Here is a 23633-nt window from a genome sequence, read left to right as displayed (position 1 = left end):
GTGGGAAACCAATATGAAAGGCAAGGAGGTAACTAGTCTATGTTCTGTGCCAGGAGCTACAAGCTTTCCCACAGGACAGATACATAGAGATATAAAGAAAGCATCAGAATAGTTTACATAGTAAAACCTTCAACCTTATGGGAAATATGAGGTGGATTTGGTTTTGGTATACCTCAAGTCTACTGAATCACAACTTTATCTTTATTCATTTTTTTCATACTGCCTGAAAAATAAGAACATTTTAGTAAAGTTAGTGCAATATGCTTGAAATATACCTCTGAGATAAAAATCAACATCATTTAATATTATGAAGGCATGTTGTCATGATAGAAAGGATCTGCTGCCTGGAGCCTGAAATGAGAGCCAGAAGAGAAGGAGCTTCATCACCTCTTATGAGACCAGTCAGCAAGAATTACTCATGGAGCCTTGGGAATGGACTGAGACTCAACAGAGGACCTTCAAAGCCTTGAAAAGGGCCTCAGTGTCTGCTGCAGTCCTGGCCCTCCCAGACATTACTAATTCATTCCACTTGTATACGGATGAGGCCTGAGGCATTTAGTAAGGAGTTCTTAAGCAAACGATGGGATCCAGAAAAAAACAACAAAAAACAACAACAACAACAAAAAAAACACACAAAAAAAACAGTGCATATCTGTCCAAGAGACTTGACCTAGTTGCTGCCCACTGCCCTGCTGGTAAAAGAAGCTGACAAATTAACTTTAGGACACAGACTGTTTCTGACAGCCCTGACCATACACTGTTGAGGTTTTCTTTATGAGGGGAAAATGAGAGATGAATATCTAACATCCAGCTGACCCAACACCTTATCAACTCTGATTTGGTTCCACAGGAAGTCAGTCCTCAACTCTGCCAGTCTGCTGCCAGATCCCCTCTGTGGATTCCCTGTATGACTGCCTTGAATTGATTGACCAGAGCTAGTCTATCGGGCTCATTGCCTGACTGGGTCTGATAGATGCCTCATTGTTGATACCAGAGGAGGTATTGATCACAGATTGGGAGCAGTTTTGCCCAAAACAGGATCAGGTATGCAGGACCAGTGGTGGTGAACCAAGATAAGACTATCTGGGAACAATCTTTAAGCAGGGGAATCTCAGCTCAAGGATCTGAGCTTTTATCATTGACTTAAGCATTCTACTTAGGGGAAGACAAGACTATTACCATGTACAGTGACAGAAGATGTGCTTTCACCATGACTCATGTCCCTAGGGATCTATACAGGGAAAGAGAATTGCTAACATCAGAAGAAAAAGAAATCTTAACTCTATTAGAAACTATCTGGTTACCCCACAAGGTGGCCATTATCCATTGAAAAGGACACCAAAAGGGGCTTCTCCCTGAAGCCAAAAGCAATAGAACAACTGACTTGGCTACCTGGGAAGTGGCCCTAGAATCAGTGAAACTTTTTCCAGTCTAGTTAGTCCTACCAGAGCTCAGCTGACCAGACCACCTGGAACATACCCCAGGTGAGACTGACTAGGTGAAACAAGAAATGGCCAACCACACAAACTAAACAAGGATGAAGGATGCTGCCAGATCACAGACCCATCTTCACACAAGTCTGGAAAGGATACTGGTTACAGAGTGCCACCAAACCATTGATCCAAAGGCCAGATTAGCTGCTGAACTCCTTCAATCTAGGTATTTTATTATTTATTATTATATTTGGAAAATCTGATTAAAGACACCCACTTTTAGATATCCCACCTGTGCCCAGCAAACCCATAAAGGTGGAAAGAAGGTCCCACAAGGCATCTGAACTTGAGGCAATGGGCCTGGGGAGCAATGGGAGTAGGGCTTTACTGAAATCATCCCTACTGTTGCTTGTGTTTGTAGACACCTTCTCACAACAGAAGATGCCTACCCCATCCAAACAGAGACTGCACCAATGGTTTCTTTCTTTCTTTTTTCTGGTCTTATTTATTTATTCTTATTTGATTTTTAAATTTTTTAATTTTGTTTTTGTCTTTTGAGACAGGGTTTCTCTGTGTAGCTTTGATGCCTGTCCTGGATATTGCTCTGTAGACCAGGCTGGCCTAGAACTCACAGAGATCCACCTGGCCCTGCCTCCCAAGTGCTTGGATTAAAGGTGTGGGCCACAACTGCCCTGCTTCACCAATGGTTTCTAAGGAACTTCTTCAGGAAATAATTCCTAAGTTTGTACTGCTCTTAGCTTGCAGTCCAACAATGGCCAGGCCTTCACAGCCAAGGTGTCTCAAAATCTGACAAAGGTATTATGTATTAATTGGAAATTATATTGTGCATTTAAGGCCACTGAGCTCAGGTCAGTGTAAGGATGAAGAGAACTCTGTCCAAATTGGTCCTGGAAACTGGAGAAAAATTGGACTGCCCTCCTTCCTCTGTCCTGCTCAGGACCTGATGTTACTTCTTAGTGGGAGGGGCATATTTATTTTGAAATTATGTTTGGAGACTGCCTCCAGTCTTCCCCAAACTTCAAGACTTTTGCTCATTACTACCTTTTCGTGTCCTTACAGGCTTTGAGGGAAACTCGCCATACCATTGACTAGTCTGTAAAAGGAATCCTTTTTCTCACCTCTGAACCCATCCACCAGTTCCAGCCAAGAGACTCAGTTTGGGTAAAGAGGATCCCTGCATAGACCTTGGAACTATCTGGAAGGGACTCTGCTCAGTCAGCCTCACCACTCCAACTGCTGTTAAAGTAGATAGTATCATCCTCTGAAAAAAATGACCATTCGGGAAGATGACAGATGGGCTGTCACTTGGACCTTGGACTCCTTCAAAATAAAACCGAATAGAGTTTACTAACCTGGGTTACATAATCCAAACCTGGCCATGAGGATTCAGAAAAAAAATAGTGATGAGAAACTGTCTTTCAGGTAGACCTTTGTTCTTTCACATCCCTTCCGAGGTGGAACTATATTGATCTAGGAGAAAGATGAAGGTCAGCAAATCAGGTTGTGGAGAAGACTGAAGAGAAAAAGGCCTCTAGGGATTATAAATATATGCATGCCTTGCCAATGGTGAGTTTCCCTGACAAGGACAAGGTATCTGTATCATGTCCTCAAATTGCCTGGCTTGTTTATAGTAATGGCTTGACTAGATGCATCTTCTCCAACTCACTGGAAAGTCACATCCCCACTCTAAGTACGCTGCTCTGTGTTATGCCCCAGGTACATGAACATAATGGAAAAGAGGAAAGAACTCATACTGGCCTTGGCTCAAAGTTAATGAAGGTCAAATGGGCCTCAGTGCTGGTTCCAATCTTAGTAGGAACAAGAACAGTCAGTGCAAATGCCATAGGCACCTCCACCTTGATTGTTGGGAACCAATACTTTAGGGAACTCAGTTCTCAGATGGACTTAGGTTAGGTCATTTAAACAAATCTATTTCCAGGTTAAAGAGCCAAGTTGACTCCCTTGCAAAAGTAGTCAAAGAACTGGAGGAGATGGACCTCCTTTTCTATGAATCAGGGAAGAGAGATTTTCCCTAGAAGATATTCACTGTTTCTGTCAACCAATCAGTGGTAATTAGTGAAAACCTTGCATGGTCAGTTAAAAACTACAAGAAGGGAAAGAAAGGAGATCTAGATCAGATAGTTCACAGTTGTTCTTCATATTGTGGTGACCCCAATAAAAATATTTTTGTTGCTACTTCATGACAGTAATTTTATTACTGTTATGAATCATAATGTAAATATCTGATATTTCTGATCATTTGACCCCAACAAGGGTCATGATCCACATAATGGGAACTACTGGATGATTGGTATTAGTCTCTGTTAACCTTGTCCCCATGACTGAACACCTTATTGTCAGCATTAGCTGGACTGTTAGTTCTTTTTCTGATATGGCTAACAGTGGGAACTTGCATCCTCAACTGCATGACCAACTATATCAAACAGAGAATAAACTCAGTCAAGCTACTGTTCCTTAGCAACTACTATGCTACCCTAGGACAGGACAAGTCAATGATTTGACTTATGCCCATAGAACCAGTGGGGAATGTGACAGGGGAACACAGTACAGAGGTTCCTCCATCTTGTATTCTTGCTGAGGCCATTTCTGATTTAACTAGAATTTGATCTCCTTGATGGGAAATTACCCACCTTTATTCTAGGAACCTGACTGAGGTCATAATGCCCCAGCCAACTTATATTCTGTTAAACTGCCTGTTTGTGCAAAACCTCCCCTGCAGCTGCCTACTTTGTTAGCAGGTTGTGGTTTTTTGTCTTTAAAAATCCTTGTTCTAAATGCTTAGGGTCACACTTAGGTCCTGCATACCTGAGTGTGGTCCCAGCCAACTGGAACAAAGACTTTCAATTGGCTACAAACTATGTCTGAATGGTCAGCTCTGGTGGGCTTCCCATAACAGTATAGAACATCATTTATCTAGTTTTGAGGTAATTGTTTTTAATTAAAAATTTTAAAAATATATAACTTATGTTTCATTAAATAGCCATGGGAAGAATTTCAAAATGTAGGGTAAAAATATAAAACTTTAATTCGGCTCTTCTGCCTGTCTTAATCAGACATGGGCTCCAGAACAGGAGAAAGAAAAGAGCTACAGGCGACAGTCCTGGTTTTGGAATATTTTGCCTCATAAAGAGAGGTACTAATATCAAAAGCCATTAAGAAATAAAGGAAATACTAATATAATTTTTTCTTTCTTTCTTTCTCTCTTTCTTTCTTCCTTCCTTCCTTCCTTCCTTTCTCCATCTCTCTCTCTCTCTCTCTCTCTCTCTCTATATATATATATATATATATATATATATATATATATATATATACATAGGAAGAAGACTAGATTCTTCTGAAATTCTTCTTAAAGAAATGCAATTCCTATGCTTATTACTGTTTTTTTGTATGATGGGATTTGCTTCAGGGAATTGTCTGTACAGTGAATCCACTGTGCCATTAAAGCAACTTTGAATCAAATGATGGAGTCAGCAATTTGCAATGGGATTAGCCATAAAGTTCTTGGAGGACTTAAGAGGGTGGCTAGAGAGGAAAGGGAAAGAAGAGGAAGAAGTTCCAGGGAATTTCTGGGGCTGGTGGTTTGAGAAAAAACATGGAGGGAGGGTCTGCTTTCCTTGGGTTTATCAGGCCTTAATCTCAATTTCTGATTCCTAAGTTCTTATGATACTGGAACAAATTAGGTAATCATTACATTTGGCAGCCTCATCTGGTGCCCAACTTGTGACATTATTAAACCATGCCAAGCCAATGAACCCATCATGCTGCCGGCCACTGCAGCAGCAGGCTTTGTCTCCCTTTCCAAAGGCCCCTGAACCCGTTTTTCCATGTCCAGGGTTTTTCTGTTATAGTCTTTCTACAACAACCTTCAGCTACTGCCTGCCTCTGGTTCTAAAACACCTCCGAGTTTAGTTAGCCACCTCACCACAGGCCCATGAGCTCATTTCCCACAACATGGGTCTTCCTCCTGGGGTCTTTCTCCCTAGACTGCCAACTCAGGCCAGCTCAGCTGCCTTGAGATCAGTTCAAGGCTCGGGCTTTTACTGATGCTTTCCTGTCGCTGTCTCAGAATGCTGAGAAGTCCGGCCATGCCCAGCCTTGCAGTACAGCGGTAGCCAGTGGAGTATACTTCTGGTCAGCTACCCCACCGCCACTATCAGCAGGTGGATGATCCTATCTCATGTTGCATCCCAGCTGTGCAGATTTCTCCAACTGGTTTCCTTGCATTAGCTCTTCATACAGCTTACACCCCTCCCTGTATGGCACATGAGCAGCCACATTGGCCCTCAGCCCAAGCATGCAATTAGCACAGCTTAGGGCACTCTGCCACACACCCTACAACCAAGCAGCTGCAGGTACCCTCTGCCAGGCCTAGGAAGCACAGCTGGAGCCTGCTGTGAAGCCAATGCCAACTAGGCTAGGCTGGCTGCCTGGACACACTGCCTCGACCCCAGAGTGGTGCCACTACAACTGGCTACTCCACCCCCTACCCTCCACCTCCACACATCTCTGCCTATGCTGTCATCATCATTAGATGTGATAAGACACTTGGGAATTTTAAATGAAGATTAGGTTATATAGGAAGACGTAATCTTGCCACTGCTAAGGATTGGTAATATCACAATGCAGGGAGGTAGGATCCTGTTTAGTGCTACTATGTATGGCTTGCATATGGAAAAAAAAATAAATGAGGGGATAAACAACTTAGCTGGGATTGATATGTCAGTTATAATTATTGTCAGTTTGGTAATTCATATTTTATCCTTAAAAAAGTGGTTTGACAACTGTGCCATATATGATAACTTGACTGAAGAGATGCAAGACATAGAAAAACTTACTATTAACAAGACATGAGCCTTAAAAAGCTTACTATTGATAAGACACAAGATTCAGAAAGAATTACTACTGATAAGATACAAGCCTTAGAAAAACTTACTAATAAAAATAGGAAAACTTTGACTGATAAGATACAAGCCGTAGAATAACTTATCATTGATAAGATACAAGCTTAAGAAAGACTTACTACTGATAAAATACAAGCCTTAGAAAGACCTGCTAATGAAAATAAGAAAATACTGAGACACAGAATTTAGAGCAGACGCTACCACACCATTACATTATGAAAATGAAGAAGAGCGACGTAAAGTTATTAGAAAACCAATCTTAATCCATCTAGTTACCATACAAGAATAAGCACCAAATAATAGGTACCCCCAAGGTTATGCAGAAGTTAATTGGGATCCTGTAGAAATGTCAGATTTGAGGGGATTTAAGGAAGCAGTTGCTTTATACCATATGCATTTATCCTTTGTGAAGCAAATGTTAAATTAAAATCATGGGCAACTTGGAACAGGATTATTCCACAAGACAGGAAAGATTTAGTTACAGTCATTTTGGAAGCTGGTCCTAAGTTATAATGGAAAACATGGTTGAAAGAGAAAGCTAGGGTCATAGAACAATGAGGTAGGGATAAGGATATGGAAATTTCCCAAGACCAGTTTCTCAGTGAGGGCCAGTATGCTGATGTGCAAAAACAGTCTAGATTTGATGATAACACCTTGGTGCTATGTCATATAGCAGCTTTGAATGCTTGGGACAGGATTGAAGAATCAAGAAAGAGGACTGAGTTATTTACTAAAATTATACAATGCCCAAAAGAAGCCCTCATTGATGTTTTACAAAGATTGACTTCAGCTGCAAATAGAATGAGATCAGAATGCAGAAGTTAAACAAATATTAATTGAATCTTTGGCCTTTGAAAATACTAATTCAGAATGCGAAAGAGTGATTTGGCTTTTAAAGGCAAAATCGGTCAATAGATAAATGGATTAGTAATACAGCTGATGTTGGATCTCATGCTTATGATGCTGCTTTTATATAAGAAGTAATTTCTAGAAATTTTGAGAAAAAGCAGAATGTCAGATGTTGTAATTGTAGTAAACAAGGTCATTTGAGAAGGGATTGTAGCAAGATGTTCCTAGAAACAATGCTTTTTCTAGAGATAATCCAAACAGAGGGCTCCAGCCTTCTGGAGCATGTAGAAGGTATGCCAAAAGCCTTCATTGAACTAACAAATACAGATCAAAAGGAGGCAAACTAGGTAACCTTTTGTCTTTGGGAAACACCCTGAAGGGCCTCCCCTGATTTAGATGTGAATATGTAAGAAAGAAAGTTTAAAGAAGCAAAGAAAAAATTTTCCTTGTTGGAAATTGCAAATTGCTCCTGAAAAAATACAAAGAGGAGATTCTATTAATTAACTAGTATATAAGGTTTGCAAAACATTTTACCACAAAACCTAGAATTCATGAGAAATCAATTAGAAACTCTTAATGATTTTCAAAAATTGCTAGGAGATATTAAGCAGCTATGGCCCACAACTGGATGAGATAAAAGAACTAAGTAATTTATTTCAAATCTTGCAAGGTGATAAGAAGGTGACTATTTAAATAGTCCAAGAAAATTATCAGCTGAGGCTAAGAGAGAATTGGCTTTGGTAGAAAAGAAACTGCAGGATGTACATGTGGATCACTTGGATCCAGAGCTTGATTGCATCCTGGTCATATTATACACTACACATTATACTACAGAAATTCTTATGCAGGGAGAAGATAATTTTTTAGGTTGAATATTTTAGCCACACAGAGTAAAAAACAAAATTAAAGACTTATGTAGAAATTTTTTCTAAGTTGATTCTAAAAGGAAAATTGAGACTTCATCAGTTAACAAGAATAGACTCAACAAAAATTCTAGTACCTTTTACTAATGCTGAAATGCCCTCATTATGGGCAGAAAATGAACATTGGCGAAGAGCTTACAGTAATTCCGTGGGAAGGATTAACAACAAATATCTTAAAAGCAAGAGACTTCAGTTTATGAAAAGAACTAATTGGATTTTTCCTCACATTGTGCAAGGAACACCAATTTCTGGAGCCTCTACATTCTATACTGATGCAAATAAATCAGGAAAGGCAGGTTATAAGTCAGGAGATTATTTAAATGTTTAAAGTGTAAAGTGGCTCAAAGCCCTTATGATTCTGTTCAAAAGTCAGAATTATATGCTATTCTCATGGTATTATTAGATTTTCCAGAAACTCTTAATATAGTTACTGACTCTCAATATGCAGGAGTTGTTTTACATATTGAAACCACTGAAATTATTCCAGATGATTCAGAACTAATTTTGTTATTTATTTATTCAATTACAAGAAATAATTAGAAATAAAAGTCATTCCTATATATAACAGATATCAGATCCCATACAGGTCTACCAGGCCCCCTAGCAAAAGGTAATGATTATATTGATCAGCTGTTGGTAGGAAATGTGATAGAAGCCTCAGAATTTCATAAGAAACATCATTTAATAGTAAGAGTTTGAAGAAAGACTTTTCTATCACTTGACAACAAGCCAAGGAAATTATAAGGAAATGTCCTATTTGTTTCTCATATAACCAAACTCTACTACCTGCAGTAAGTAATCCTAGGGGTATTCAAAGAAATGAAATTTGGCAAATAGATGTGTTTCATTTTGCAGAGTTTGGAAACTTAAAGTATGTGCACCACACTATAGCTACATATTCAGGATATCAATGGTCAACTACTTTGAGTTCCAAAAGGACTGATTATGTAATCACACATTTATTTGTAGTTATGGCCATTATGGGAATACCTGTGGAAATTAAGACTGACGATGCTCCAGCATATGTCTCTAGTAAAATGAAGTTTTTTGCATATTACAACATAAAGCATAATACAGGTGTGCCACACAATCCTACAGGATAAGCAGTTATAGCAATATCTAATCATACTTTAAAAGATATGCTTAATAAACAGAATGGGATAATAAAGACCCCCAGAGATAGATTGCACAATGCTTTATTACCTTTAAATTTTTTAATGCTAATGGGAAAGGAATAACAACTGCAAAAAAAAAAATTGGATAGTAGAAAAAAAAACAAAAAAAAAAAAACCCAAAAAAAAAAAAAAAAAAAAAAAAGACACTGAATGTAATCAGCCTACATACTTTAAGGATGTGTTGACCTCAAAATGGAAACCACAATGTGTGTCACATTGTGGAAGAGGTTTTCTTTCGTTTCCACAGGAGAAGAAAAGCTATGGATACCACCAACACTGATAAATATTAGAATCAAACAAGAGAGACCTCTTGATTAGCAGAAGCTATAGTTTGTCACACAGCATGGCAATTCAACCTGATTAAAAGGGAAAGTTTCCATGGTTAAGATTGAGGCAGGGTTTTGCTTTTGTCTTTCCTGGAGAACAAAAACATCCAACTAAGGAATTTGAATATCACTGGACAAATGAGATGTTCAAAGAAGAAGGATGAATAATCCAGAGAAAATGCGCCCCCCCCAAAAAAAAGAGTAAATCAGCCTGATTGTATAGAACACTTCAAATAGGATAAAATTTCATAAATCCCCCCAAATGTTTGTCTCTACTGTTCTCTACAGATATATAAGGCAAATGATTTTTTGTAGTCTCAATTCAACTAAAAATTAAAGTTGGCTTTGGAGTTGGAGCATGGCTCTCCCCTTCTCTAAACACAAGCATATTTGTTAAAGAAAAGTCCAAAATCTCTGTCTCATGTCAGAAGAGCCACCTGTTAGGAGAAAGAAGAAAAACCAAAATTTAAGATCTATTCTTTTGCCACTAATTTCATAATCCTCTGGTTTTATTTTAACCCTTAAAACTTTTTTAAGGTATGAATAGTATCTTAAAATTTATAAAATTAATATATATATACCTTCTCTCATGATATTAATGATCATATAGAGTATTAACTGATTCTAGAAATGGGCTTCATCTAGCTTCCAATATGTGATTTCGGGCTTAAGTCTGAAGCAGGTAACTAGGAACTAAGTTTGTGTGCCACAGATATATTTAATGGATTTTGATCCTTCAATTTATCCAATATCTGCTTAATATGACTGCTGTGGGATGGTCTGTATGTCAAATGTATTGCTCTGATTGGTCAATAAATAAAACACTGATTGACCAGTGGCCAGACAGGAAGTATAGGCTGGACTAACAGAGAGGAGAATGGAGAGAACAGGAAGGCGGAGGGAGACACTGCCAGCCGCTGCCATGACAAGCAGCATGTGAAAATGCCAGTAAGCCATGAGCCACGTGTCAAGGTATAGATTTATAGAAATTAATTAATTTAAGATATAAGGACAGTTAACAGGAAGCCTGAGCCATTAGGCCAAACAGTTGAAATAATATAAGCATCTGTGTGTTTATTTTATAAGTGGGCTGTCGGACTGCTGGGGCTTGGAGGGATGCAGAGAGAAAACTCTCCAGCTACATATGACATTTTAAATGTTTAAGTTTCCTGCAGTGAACCATTCCTAGCAGAGATCCACATAGTCTCCAAAATGATGTTGTATGGGGGCCCACAGAGACTCCATAGTGTGGCTTTATTCCATCTTGACTCCAGGTCAGAGAGCCCGAGCTTGTTTTGCCCCAGCAGGCTGCATACTAGGATGTTTTGGCCAGAGGAGTGGTTACCAGGTGTCTTATACTTCAAGGCCTAATGACAGTATGCTTTGCTGTAAGGAGTGGCTGCTAGAAGTTTTGAGAATTAAAGAAATGTTTACACTTGTTTGTATTGTGTCCTTGAGAAAGGGAAAGTCTTTTGCCTCTCCCCTTGCTGGTGTATAAAAAGCCCATGAGGAATAAACTGGAGGTGACTGTGGTATTGACCAAGTGCCCTCCCAGTGCTATTCTGTGTCTTTGTCTTTTTCTTAGTTTACATCTCTATTTTTCATATCTATTATTTTTCAATTCTCACTTCTCCCTTCAAGGACTGTTCTATAGTCAGGCAGGACCTGATGGTGTTGGGTCCCCACAATGGTGAATCACTAAGCTGACAAATACCAGCCAAAGGTCAACTTTGGACTACAAAGTGCTCAAGACAACTTCAAAGCAGTTAGCTAAGATGGTCCAGCCTCATACACTACATTCAGGACTTCAGATAAGCCTTGCACCCTCCCATCACACTGAGATTGGGCAACAGCTAGCTCTCCCAGAACTTGATCTTTATCTCAGTTTTTTTTTCAGAGTCCCTTAAAGATGTCATCATATCCAGACAGATAGAATTAATTCTAAGACCAGGATACCCATATTCCCAAGAGTTAGGGTGGAAGGTTTTTAATCATTCCATGGATGCTTATCATCATTTGGGGTGGAGGTTGGTCAAAAGTTGTTCTTGGTCATGGTTAGAGATGAAACTAAGCAAAGGAAATTAGATCCAGGGATCTTGTTCTGAAAAGAAAAAAGGGGATATAGGAATTATAGAATAAAAGGGTAGATTGTTGTATCTACTTTCAAACTAAAGAAGCAACTACTAGTCTCAAATATTTTACATTGGTATGGATTTTTTTATATTGATACAAATTTAAGGTTATTTTTGTTACACTGTATATATGTTCCTACTCTTGTTTAAGATATTTTTATATATTGATAGAAATTTAAGGTTTTTTTATTATACTGTATTATATGTTTTTATTTCTTGTTTAAGGTAGTGTACCTATTCAGCTCATTTAAAATATAAAGTTCTAGTCACTGAAAGCTATTTAGGATATTAAAATAATACAGGTTAGTAGTTAGTCATCTATAACAATCAAATTTATAGTTATATTAAGTATGTTTTCAAGGTCAATCAGACATATTTTAAATAGATGGTCTTCGAACACTTTAGAGACCTACAGAATATGGCATTTTAATGTTTTGATAACATGAGGCTTTTCTTGACAGTGAGGTACATCTGCTCCTGGCAGTACCAATTTATTTCAAAAGAGGATAATGGAAATCGAAGAACCTCCATATAGAATTTGCTTTCATTTGTGGCAAATTTAGCCACTGGGCAAAGAAACTGCCCTTGCCTCAACTGCTAATAGTATGCTGTCCAAATTGGACAAGCAGGACAAAAAAGAAGGCAACTGCTAAACTTTGCCAAGGCAAGGTAGACAGTCCTACAAAATTCCTGCTTCACAGAAATGTCTGCCAGTTATTCTAGGTCCATTGGTTGAAGATGGATGCCCCAATATCAAAGAGGAACTTTGGGGTGACTGTCCAGGCAGTCAGATGTCTGTCATTTCTTAGTTTTGGAAGTTGCTTGCTGTGCACTTCCTGTTTACTGAGGTAATATTATGTCTTTCTTGAGTCTCTGATGGTGTTGAAAATTATATAGTTATACTATAGTTTTCCTTGGTTATGATAAAAATTAAATTAGGTGTAAAACTTTGGACCCACCAAGATGATATAGATAACAGAGTATTTTCTCTGAATTTTCCAAATACTAATGGACTGGACATTGTGATTATATTTCTTAATTGATAACTATTTTTATTATATATAGTTTTGCATTGTTAGAGTTAAAACCTTTCATTTTTATTTAGATAAAAAAGAGGAAATGATGAGGGAGAATTGTTCCTATAGTCAATCTACTGTGCCAATAAAGCAACCTTGAGTCAAAGGATAGAGTCAGTGATTGGCTGACTGTGATTAGTCATAAAGTTCTTGGAGGATTGAGGAGGGTGGCTAGAGAGGACAGGAGGAAAGGAGGGGGGAGTTCTGGGGAATTTCCAGGGCTGGTGGTTCAGGAAAAAAATGGAGAGAGGGTCAGGCAATCGCTCCATTTTTCCTTTGATTTATCAGATCTTAATCTCAATTTCTGTTTTTATTATACTGGAACAAATTAGATAATTATTACATCTGGCAGCCACAGAGATTTAAAGATAAAACATCTCTTTTTAAGTGGAGAATGTTCAGAGAAACTGACTCACAAAAGAACTTCGTTTACGTAAAGTGTGATGCTGCAAATTGTTTAAGAATATTTGTTGTTTCAAAAACAATTCCCACATGACTCAGTCAAATTAAAATTCATTAAACATAATAATGAAATAAGTTTAAGAAATACCCAGGAGCCTAGGAGGGTGAAAGCAATGAATCATACATCTTAGAAAAATAAAGCAATACGTTTGATAAAGTTATTTATATTTAATAAATAAGGACTGCAAATTTTGCATCTTAGAAGCTCATGAATATGTGGACTTCATTGCAAAATACAGTCATTCTCTGAAGTCTCACAGGAATTTGTCTCTGAATCTCTTTTTATGATCTACTACTTTTCTCTTAAGTGCTGTGTGTTGACTAATCATTAACTGACGAATACAGATGATGTTAAATAGCCATGGGAAGAAGTTCAAAATGTAGAGTAAAAACATAAAACTCTCCTCATGTCATCAGCTTCTGAAGATTCTGGAGAAGTCAGTTTGAAATGAGAGTACTCTTCTGCAGGTTAACATTAACCACTATCCACACAATGATTTGAACAAAATGAGATGTTATCCCAGAACACAGTCCCAAGTAAGACATGAGTGCACACTCAAGGAAAGAACTAAGGAGGGAAGAATTGAGAGGAAGGATAAATGCTGGCCTATTACGGGCATCAGTGTATCTCTATCCTGCTTGGAGTGCTGGAGTTGCTAAAGGTAGCAGGGCAAGTGGACACTCCTACCACCTAAATTGTTCTAAATTCAAAGATGTGCTTTGGATATATTGTTGCAAGATGAATGAAATTCATTTAGAACTGATGAAGTCCCAAGTGAAACCTGGACATTTATATTTTGGATAACACAATGAATTTTTTGTTTCTGATTAATTTTGCTTGTCTGTAACATGAAAACAGTGGTGCCTATTTTATATATGATGAGGCTGAAGGGAGATAGTGTTACATAAATAAAAGTGTTAAGTAAAATGCACTAAGCATTAGTTGCTATTATAATAATACTAAATAACATAAACAGATTTCTTTACTTTTCCTGCTTATTATGAAATGAAATGACGAAGGTGAGAAATACTTGGAGACAATGTAACTTTTTCAGATTAACTCCACGTTAGCTAGGGGACTAGGTATGGAAAATATCAATGCTTTATGAACAATAATAATGTCCTTCCTTTTTATTACAAGTCCTGTTTGAGTTTTAAGCTCATTAAAAGAAGTCTGATTGTCTTGTATAATATATGACAATATAAGCATTATAATCAAGAAAGCAGTGGTAACTATATAAAAAGCAAGATTTTACCTTCTTATTTCCAATATAATAGTACCTCTTCAGAAAAAAACATATTTTATATGTGAATATATATATATATAATATATATGATTGCTTTGCAAAGGCAAAATACCTTCTAAAACTACACATTATTCATGAAATTCATTTCTTAATGAAAGATTTATTCAGTAAATATTTTGATGCAATACTTTTTCCATTAAATTCAGGATTCAATATTGAACAGATTAATTAAGGGATGATGAGCATTTGAGGGGGATCAAAGCATTCTAGCTATCTCTGCCTTCAGTCTCTAGTTTAAATGCTTACTGGGTTATAGAAAAGCTGCTGAGATTCCAATCAGCTTCCTAGGAGAAGTGCTATCCAGCATGCTTTCAATAGACCAGGATTGCTAATAAAGAAAGTTGGAAATATCATATGAATATCATCATTCAAGCTCATGAGTTATACAGTACAATCTCCTCAGACTCAGCATGAGAAACTTGTTTTCTAAATTGTATAATGCTTATATCAAGTCATTCCTGGGTGTGAAAGACAAAAATGTAAGTAAAATACTGAAAGGTAGAGGCAGTCATGAGCATGATTAAATATCATGGGACATATGAGGGAAGTGGAAAAGATGAAAATAATATACCTCATTACCACTCTATCTTTAATGTTTTATTTTCCTTCAATTGAACTTTGCTTAAGAAACAGATGTTGGAGAAATTTAGAGGATTGATGATAAATTTTAGGGTGTTGGTGATGGAATGCTTACTAGAGTAGGTATAGAATATTCTTGAAGGTGGGAACAGACCTGAAGGTTGAGGGTATTTATTTTCATTTTTATATAAACTTTTGACACTCAGTTCATTTGGTCAATGTTTAGTGTTTCATGTCTTCACAGCTTTAGAGTTTTGACTGGAGAATTTTTTACCAAATAATTTCTCAATAAATATTTGCTAATCGGTTAATGTGGTGGATAGCATGAGTGTTTGCATCTTTGTTGGTACTGCTGTGGGTTTATGTTCATGTTGGAAGTGTCTATTTTCATAACAGGAACACTTCATATAACATTTTATCAGTTCAATTTCATGTGGACCCAGTTCGCTAAAATGTTACAGTAGAGTTCCAAAAATGTGTAAGTATACATAATTTATCAACAAACTCTATGAGCAGTTTTTGTCAACCTGTAGAACTACTACACTGATTGAGTTTTATTAAGATAAAACTTAGTATGGAGTAGAATCCCACATGTGGCTCAAAAGTTGGTGGGTTTGTAGAGCTGTAGAAAGAAGAGGGACATGGACAATTGGATGTGAAATTGAAGTTGACACTAAAATGTCCTGGCAGGCAGTGTGATTTCTGGCTTGATCCAGATGAGGCTTCATTGCCATCTGGGGGAATGAATCATTGCTGGTGTCTCACATCATCCTCACCATCTGTCATGGCAAACTTGGCAGCATGACTGGCATCTGAGTGAGGCTGTGAGGCTGAAAGAAGCTGGACCACACTGGCTACAGAGGGTTCTGCATGCCCTGTTGCTGTCCCTGAAGGATACAGGGACTGTTAGTCAGCACAGACACAAGCCTCTAATATGGCATGCTAAAAGTGATTAAGATGTTGAAAGGAAGGGGGCAGGGGAAAGTAGGCAAGCCTTCAGCAGTTAAAAATCCCTTTATTGTCCTTGAGAACACCATCTTGTCAGTTAGGGTTAGGGTTAGGGTTACAACCCAGGGTACTTTCTGAAAATGATATGCCTTTAGTAATTAAGCATAAATTAGAAAGGTAGTGTAGAAGTCTCTGGGGTGTTAGCAGCAGAGATCCTAGTAGAGTAAAGCTAGCTTCCTTTAGTGTGTGGCATCACAGGCAAGTGTCAGAAGGCAAGAGACAGCAGGAAGACAGTGGTACCTTGGCCACATAAGCAGAATGTATAGAAAGCTTTGTTTCCACATCCAAATCATATCATCAAGGCCAATACAAAGCTACAGATATTGTATGGGCTACTGGAGAATTGCATTTCTGTATTTATTTGCATGAACCAATTTGCTGTTGGTTGGGAGAAAAAAAGAAGCAGAAAATCTCCAGATCAAGGTCTACCTACAGTATTCTCCCCAGGAAAATGTAATGAGCCCTAGCTGAATGAACTTCTGAACAATCAAGCTGATAGAGAGGAATCTTGTACAATGAGCCGTATTCTTAGAAGAAGAAAGTATTCGTTAAACTGGGCAACTAATCAGTTGCTCCAGCCATGGTGCTGCTGCCTTGGGCCTTCTCATAATAAAATGTTACTTTATTATTTGAGTTTCTGGTGAACATTTATTTACTTGTTTGAATTATGAGCACATATTTGAATATTTCATTCCTGTACTTAGCTCTCAAACTATTAATTATTTATAATGGGCTCAACTCTTAGATCCAGAAACATTTTGTTAATGACAGTGTGCTTACTTCAAGTCTGTATGGTAAGATGCCAACTTTCATCAGTGTGGAATACTTCTGCACCTAGTTGGCTAAGATGAAACAGAAAGACAGCTACTGGCATTACGAATTTTGAGATTTTTTTTCTTTGCTGAAGTCCAGTGGCACATGCACGGGTAGACAGCAAAATGATTCTCTTCCCACAGCAGAGCCCTGTACAAAGGATCCAACCAAGTGGGAGAGGATTATGAAGAAAGTTGGAGGATACAGCAAGCTTAGCACTCTCCAGAAGAGCATTTGGCAAAAAGAAGCAAATTCAAGGGTGGATCAAATACATCTATGGTGACAGCTGACCTTTACCCTCCTTTGATTTCTATATCCTGCCCAATACCTGAGAAGTCATGTTTGGCAGAGACGCGAGGCAGGTGCTTCCCATTCGAATATCCTTTAGCTTAAATTGCATTCTTTAGAGTCCCCTAATTGATGAAGACCTCCATTTCTTTTTCCGTTGAATATATAAAATATTCTGAATAATCTTGAGAGCTATAATGGGGATTTACTTAGGAAAATTCAAGTAAAATACAATGCATGGTGTTGAGTGAGTAATCAGAAACCCATAGTGATTCTGAAAGACACGGAACATTTTTAGGATGATGTTCGTAAAAAAAAAAAAATCACAGCTATCCAAATGACAGAATGTGGTGTTTGTATTAGTGAGACTACCTATCTTTTGGTTCTGACCACATTTGCATTGTGTTTTCCTTAAACCTTAACACACTGAGAAAACAGATACCATGTAGACTGACAAAGTCAATTTTACTAACACCATGACCCTTAAATCTTCAGTCAGGAAATACTGCATTGCCTGAAAAGAAATTGCTGGAAACTCATGTCAAATTATAAAACAGATTTTAGATGCACTTATGCTAGCTGCTCACTGTGGTGTGCTGGTTTACAGTTACAGTCAGATGAGATCCCTGCAGCGCTTCATCCCTTCCGTACAGTTCCATAAATTAACAAAGCCTCCAGCCCACCCAAAGACTTCACATACATCATGGTGAGAGCAGCAGAAATAGTCTTCCTCAGGGAAGAGTACACCAATTAGTTACCTAATACCAAATGCTTAGCCCTGAAAACATGCAAGTAACCTTGTTACAGACTGAGCAGATTATATTTAGAAATACATGAATATAAGACATATGAGTGTAACAGCAATTAATCAAAAAAAGAGCCAAGGATTTGAAAGAGTAAAGAGAGTTATAAGGGAAGGAAGGGAAGAGGAAATGGTAAAATTCTCTTATTATAATCTCAAAAGTAAAAGAAGCAAAATAATAAAATTAAAGTAGTGCTTTGTCCCTTGGTTAACTCCACAACTTAGAATGTTTGAAATGTGGCATTTATGTTTATTATTATTATTTACTAAAACCCCTTTGTATCACTCATTTGTGTTGAAGAAAAAAGTAGGCTCTGTTAATAAAAAAAGTAATCATGATCATTTGGTAATAATTATCCAAAATGACTGACTGAATGTTAATCCATTTGCTTTTTAAGAAAATAAGATGTACAAAAGAGCTAAGTTATGTAATATAAGAAAGTAAGCTATTAAAATAAGTATTTGTGAAAGCCTAACACAACATAAGAGCAGAGGTCAATTTTAAATTGATGGCCATGTCAAGATGAACATTTTAAAAATGAAAATGTCATTAATTCCTTTCTGGTGGACTCAAAATTATTAAGATTATATGTTTAGAGAGGGAAATTTCCATTCTGTTTTTCTCAACACCAAGTAATGTTATTTTGAAGCCCTGGAAATACTTTCAGTAAAAAAAAAAAAAAAAAAAAAAAAAAAAGGTTGTTACCAGGTTAGGACCTTTCATAGTTTGGTGGCCTTGTGGCCGTCTGTTCCAAATGAGGCCAATAATTTGTGAGATAAAATGACTGGCACAAATTGTTTTCCTTTTCAATGAAAAATGAAAGTCATCTGCTTCACTTTGTTCATAAAGAGTAAAATGTAAAAGATTTATCTTTTCTTCATTAGAAATTTAAGACAGGTATGAAGACACATGTCAGCCAAAACCGTGGTCTGTGTTGTATCAAGAAGGTCTGAGTGGAATGCATGACAGCCAGATAGTTGTAGATATTTAAATGTTTTGTTTAATTTTGTGTAAGTATATTACTTGTCTGGAGAATGATTTTTTTAAAATAAGTTTCATGAGACTTCCTTGCATAGGTATATAGGTATTCATTCTCTCTTGCATTTCTTAAATATGACAGTGTTTTTCTAGAAATGACCTCATAGATTCAGTCAAAAGAAAAACCATCATGAGAGATGAGATATTTCCCTAGGTGTTTTTTCATAATTATAAAATTAATCTTATTTTTTATTTCCCCCAGGATTGTTACATTTTTATATACTTTCCAAGGCAGATTCTGAACTATTCTTTTGTGGTTGGACAAACCCCAGTCTTCAGAGACTGAGAACAGTCTCCTGTCAGATGTTGCATTATTGAGTTTAGAATTAATTCCTATGAATCACTTACGAAGCCTGGAAATAAGGCAGAACACAACACATTTCCCATGACCCCATAGTGAAGCCGGCATTGTCCCATCTAGTGAAGCCAGCCTTTTTGGTGAACACCACTCTAAAAATTACATCAAATAAGACAGAAGGGAAACAGCACAGCTTTGACAATGTTTTTGAAAAAGAATACGGTTATACCTGTGTTTTATTATAAATAAACAGGTTCTGTCATGTTTTATCTTCTTGCCAGCAAATGAAGGACATTGTTTCATAAAGCTTCTAAAATGTACATGAATATTTCATTAAATCATATTTCCTTGAGAAAATAAAGTTCCTTCGCATTTATAGCAGACAGTTTTGAGGAGTTTGTAATTGTAAGACCAGGGTAGCCAGTACCGGTTGCTTGTGGAACAGTACTCCTCAATTTTTAAAACTTTTTCTTAAAAAATAAACATACAATCATAGGTGTTCATTTACTTTAAAAATTCTAACGATGAAGAAAATTATTGTCTATATATTTAAGTCCTTGTATAAATTACAAAACTCAAGTTTATGTCACAGAGTCCCTTCCCCATAGGAAGCATAAAGCACTTTTGTGGTACCTTTCACCAGTAAATATTTGTATCACATTGAAGTTGACAAACAAAAGAAAAGTCAATATTGCATCTTTAAGCCCTAAGAGAACATTCTTCTAAGCTGTCTCTTGTGATGAATGAGCTTCCAAAGTCATTTGATTGCCATGATTTAACTCAATCTCAAATAAAGTTATATAAAAGTAATACACTTATTGACTTCAGTAGAACTCTGACTGTGAAATATCAGTGAACTTCAGACTCTTCTTGCTTGAGGTCAACAAACACCCTTTGGAAGACAACCAAGAATACTTTAAGACCAGGACAACAAAATAAAATTATAACAACAACAATAATAATAATAACAATAAAATAACAACAATAAAATAAAAATAATAACAGCCAACACTGAGGTAAACTCCCCTTCCAAAAGGCAATGCGTGTTGCCTGGACTGTCAGGAGAGAGTTCGATTGTCCCTGATACCCAAATGTTTTTCTAACCAGAGTTCAGCCAGTTGCATGGTTGAGGCAAAAGTACTTGCTTTAGATCCTAAGCACATCTTATACTGCTTAGGGTCCAAGTTAGGATCACAATGAACTGGATGGAAAATATGCACCACTCCTACTTCTTGACTTCTGAAGGGTTGTAAGCCAGATAGGATAACTTTGTTGTAGAGATCTACATCTTCCAGTCCCCAGCCTTGTATTGAGGTATCAAATCCACCTGCACCCAGTAGATCACTTTTGTAAATACAAGTGATACCATAGCCATAGTCTCTCCAAAATCCAGTTTCCTTTGAGAATACAAAGTCGTCCTCTGGGGGAGGATTTCCCATGTGGGTCACCTTTGGGTCGTACTGGCTAAAGATGATGGGGTAGTATACCTGTTGTCCCTGAATTGTATTGTCTCTACATCGCTGGAGAAAGTCTCCTCTAAAGATCAAGTCAACATCACAAAATAGCAGCAATGTGTCATTGTCAAACTGAGAAGAAGCCATTTCAAGACCAAGACCTCTGGAAAACTCCCCCTTCATGGGAATCAGCATCATTTCTGCATTAGGGTACCTGTTCTGATAGTCTTGTATCAGCTCAATGTGCTTGTTGGACTCTTGGCCAGATTCCCCACTGAAAAGGATGATGACCAGCTTTACATTTTGCTTTGGGATAAGACAGGTACTTTCAAAATTTTCCATGAATCTCAAGAAAGTATCATACCTTCTAATGAGGGGAACAAGAATGTGCACTTTCTTTTCTTTGTGCCCTCCTATTTCTTTGGTCTCTTGAAAAGAAGAGAGTGTTTTTAGAGAATTGGATATTAAGGAGAAGGACTGAGTGCCGCTGTTAATACTCTCCACCAGGCTGTTGACATCGAGTTCTTCCATTTCTCTGAAGAAAGGCTTGCTAAACAACTGCTGAAGATAGGCATGACGCCTCACAGGCACAGTCAGTTTCCTTCCTTTGTGCCTTTTGTACAAGAGGAGCAGATCCAAGATGTACTCCACCCCATGCATGGGATCAACCCTGCGGTAGCCATACTGAATTTCCTTGAAGTCAATGAGCCGGCCCCTACTCTTGGCATTCTCGTTGATCATCTCCATCACCTGCAGGACGGTGTCATCCAGGGCTGTCCGAAGGATGCTGTTGATGCTCTGTCGAGGAGGCTGGTTCTCTGAGGCTGAGTAAAGCAGCTTCCCAGTCAGGAACTCCCACTCGATGACCTCATTTCTCTCCCGGGGCTGGAAGTGGTTGAAAGAAGGCATCACTCCCAGCTGCTGGTCCTCTTTGCTCACTTCACTGTTGCTGAGCTTGCTCATGAGTGCACTTTCCCTGTGTAGCTGGATGGTGCGGTAGCGGAGCTCGGAGATCTTGCGGCTAAGCATGTAATTATGCAGTCTGTATTGGTACGCCGGCCTTTTGTTTGGATGAAGGGTGATGGCTGCGTGGATTTTGCTGTTGTGAAGGTCTTGGATGTAACCCTTGCGATTGTGCTCGTAGTTTTCATGGAACAGCTGTTGCATCTGAAAAGTCAAGGCAACCAGAATGTAAGATTGAAAGGAAAATTAGCATGAAAATCAAACATTTAAATGAAAACATTTAATAAATATTTACCAATTTGGCACTCTGTGGTCAATATACTTCCTAAATTTATACTTATATGAAATCACAAGTTTTATTTCTAAAACCAACAGATAAAGCAGTACTTATGTATAATATAAGGTTTTAAAGTATGTGAAATTAGTGGAGTGACTAAACATAGCTGACTAGCATATTTGCTATGTCATAGATATCATTTCATGACATACACCCTTTAAGCACATATTGCATTATTATTGACCTCACCCTCGTTTTATATAGTAGAGCCCTTGACCACAGTATGTCAATGAAACTTTTATCTCATCTCTCCTAGTAACCACTATTTTACTTTGTGCTAATTACATCAACATTTTATTTCCCCTTGGTCTCAGGTAAGAAATGCCAAGGACATAGGAGGGAATACTGAAAACAAATGTTTTACATATTTTCAAGCATTTTGTTTCTCTATTTTTCCAGAAACTAGCCCCAGATCTTTCAAATATTTCCATAATCTCCTAGTAGACCCTTTAGAAGCACAGTGGACATACCATGGGTATCTCTAAGAGGATGTTCATTGAAAAGTAAGACAAAAAGCCTATTGCTTGGCATGGCAGGAATAAGCTTTTCACCAGATGAACATTTAGTGTCCTAGCACACCAGTTTCACTGAGGAAGTTCTTGGTAAGAAGCTGAGGTAGACGGCTCATGTCAAGTTATGTTCAGTTAGACATGCTTGACACCCTGTGAACCAGGAAAGCTTTCAGCTCATCTATAACAAATTGACTAATCCTGAAACCCACGTGAAAATACATAGTTTTAAAATCAGCATTCAAACTTCTTTCAGCATTCAATGCAGCTCACACTTCTTCTTTTGACAGTAATCAAAAGCATTCTACCACACCCATCAAGCTAAGAACTATTACAGAAGAAGCTTCTCTAGTGAAGGTTGAGCAAGACAATGATCTACGAATATAGTAATATATCATTGGGAGTCATGTTATGATCATTTATCAGAATAATTGTAGTAGGTTTCCCCTGGGCACATAACCTATCTATCTAGTCTCAGATTCTTGATCTCATCAGTAAAAACAGGTATGTGTTCGATCTCATAGAGGTGGCCTTAAATCCAAGTGAAAAGTGGTTGTCACTCCCCTGACGTCTGTGCCATGATTGTACCAGTGTGTATATCTTGCAGAGAGGTCATTATTGTAGCTCACAAGGTTCATAGTTAGGTAAGGTTGATTATTATTTTTCTCTTTTAGCAGCATGTATAGTATCTTCTAGCACTATGAATGCTAGCAAATGGGGGTAAGCTTCCTGTTGAGTACAAGCTACATTTTTCCATATTCTATACTGAAAATGTGTGATGTCTTCAGGAATAGGATATTACCAATATGTTGTGGAGGGTAACCACATTATTTGAGGACTCGATAGGACCTTATTAGTCAATGACTCAAAATGAGGTAATACATTCCTGTATGGGGGTTTTATTGGTAGCATATGGT

General features: G+C 37.7%; 1 protein-coding gene across 1 annotated transcript in view; it reads right to left on the bottom strand.

Annotated features, from left to right (window-relative positions):
• Positions 1-19657: 19657 nt before the first annotated feature.
• Chsy3 (chondroitin sulfate synthase 3) overlaps positions 19658-23633 on the bottom strand; it is a 227429-nt gene continuing 223453 nt past the window's right edge. The window contains exon 3 of the mRNA XM_006993016.4: positions 19658-22074. Coding sequence (XP_006993078.2) covers positions 20512-22074 — 1563 coding nt within the window. The 3' untranslated portion in view covers positions 19658-20511. The remainder of the gene's footprint in view (positions 22075-23633) is intronic.

Source organism: Peromyscus maniculatus, chromosome 19 (assembly GCF_049852395.1).
Source record: "Peromyscus maniculatus bairdii isolate BWxNUB_F1_BW_parent chromosome 19, HU_Pman_BW_mat_3.1, whole genome shotgun sequence".
NCBI classification, from domain to species: Eukaryota; Metazoa; Chordata; class Mammalia; order Rodentia; family Cricetidae; genus Peromyscus; species Peromyscus maniculatus.
This window is presented reverse-complemented; position numbering and strand designations above follow the sequence as displayed.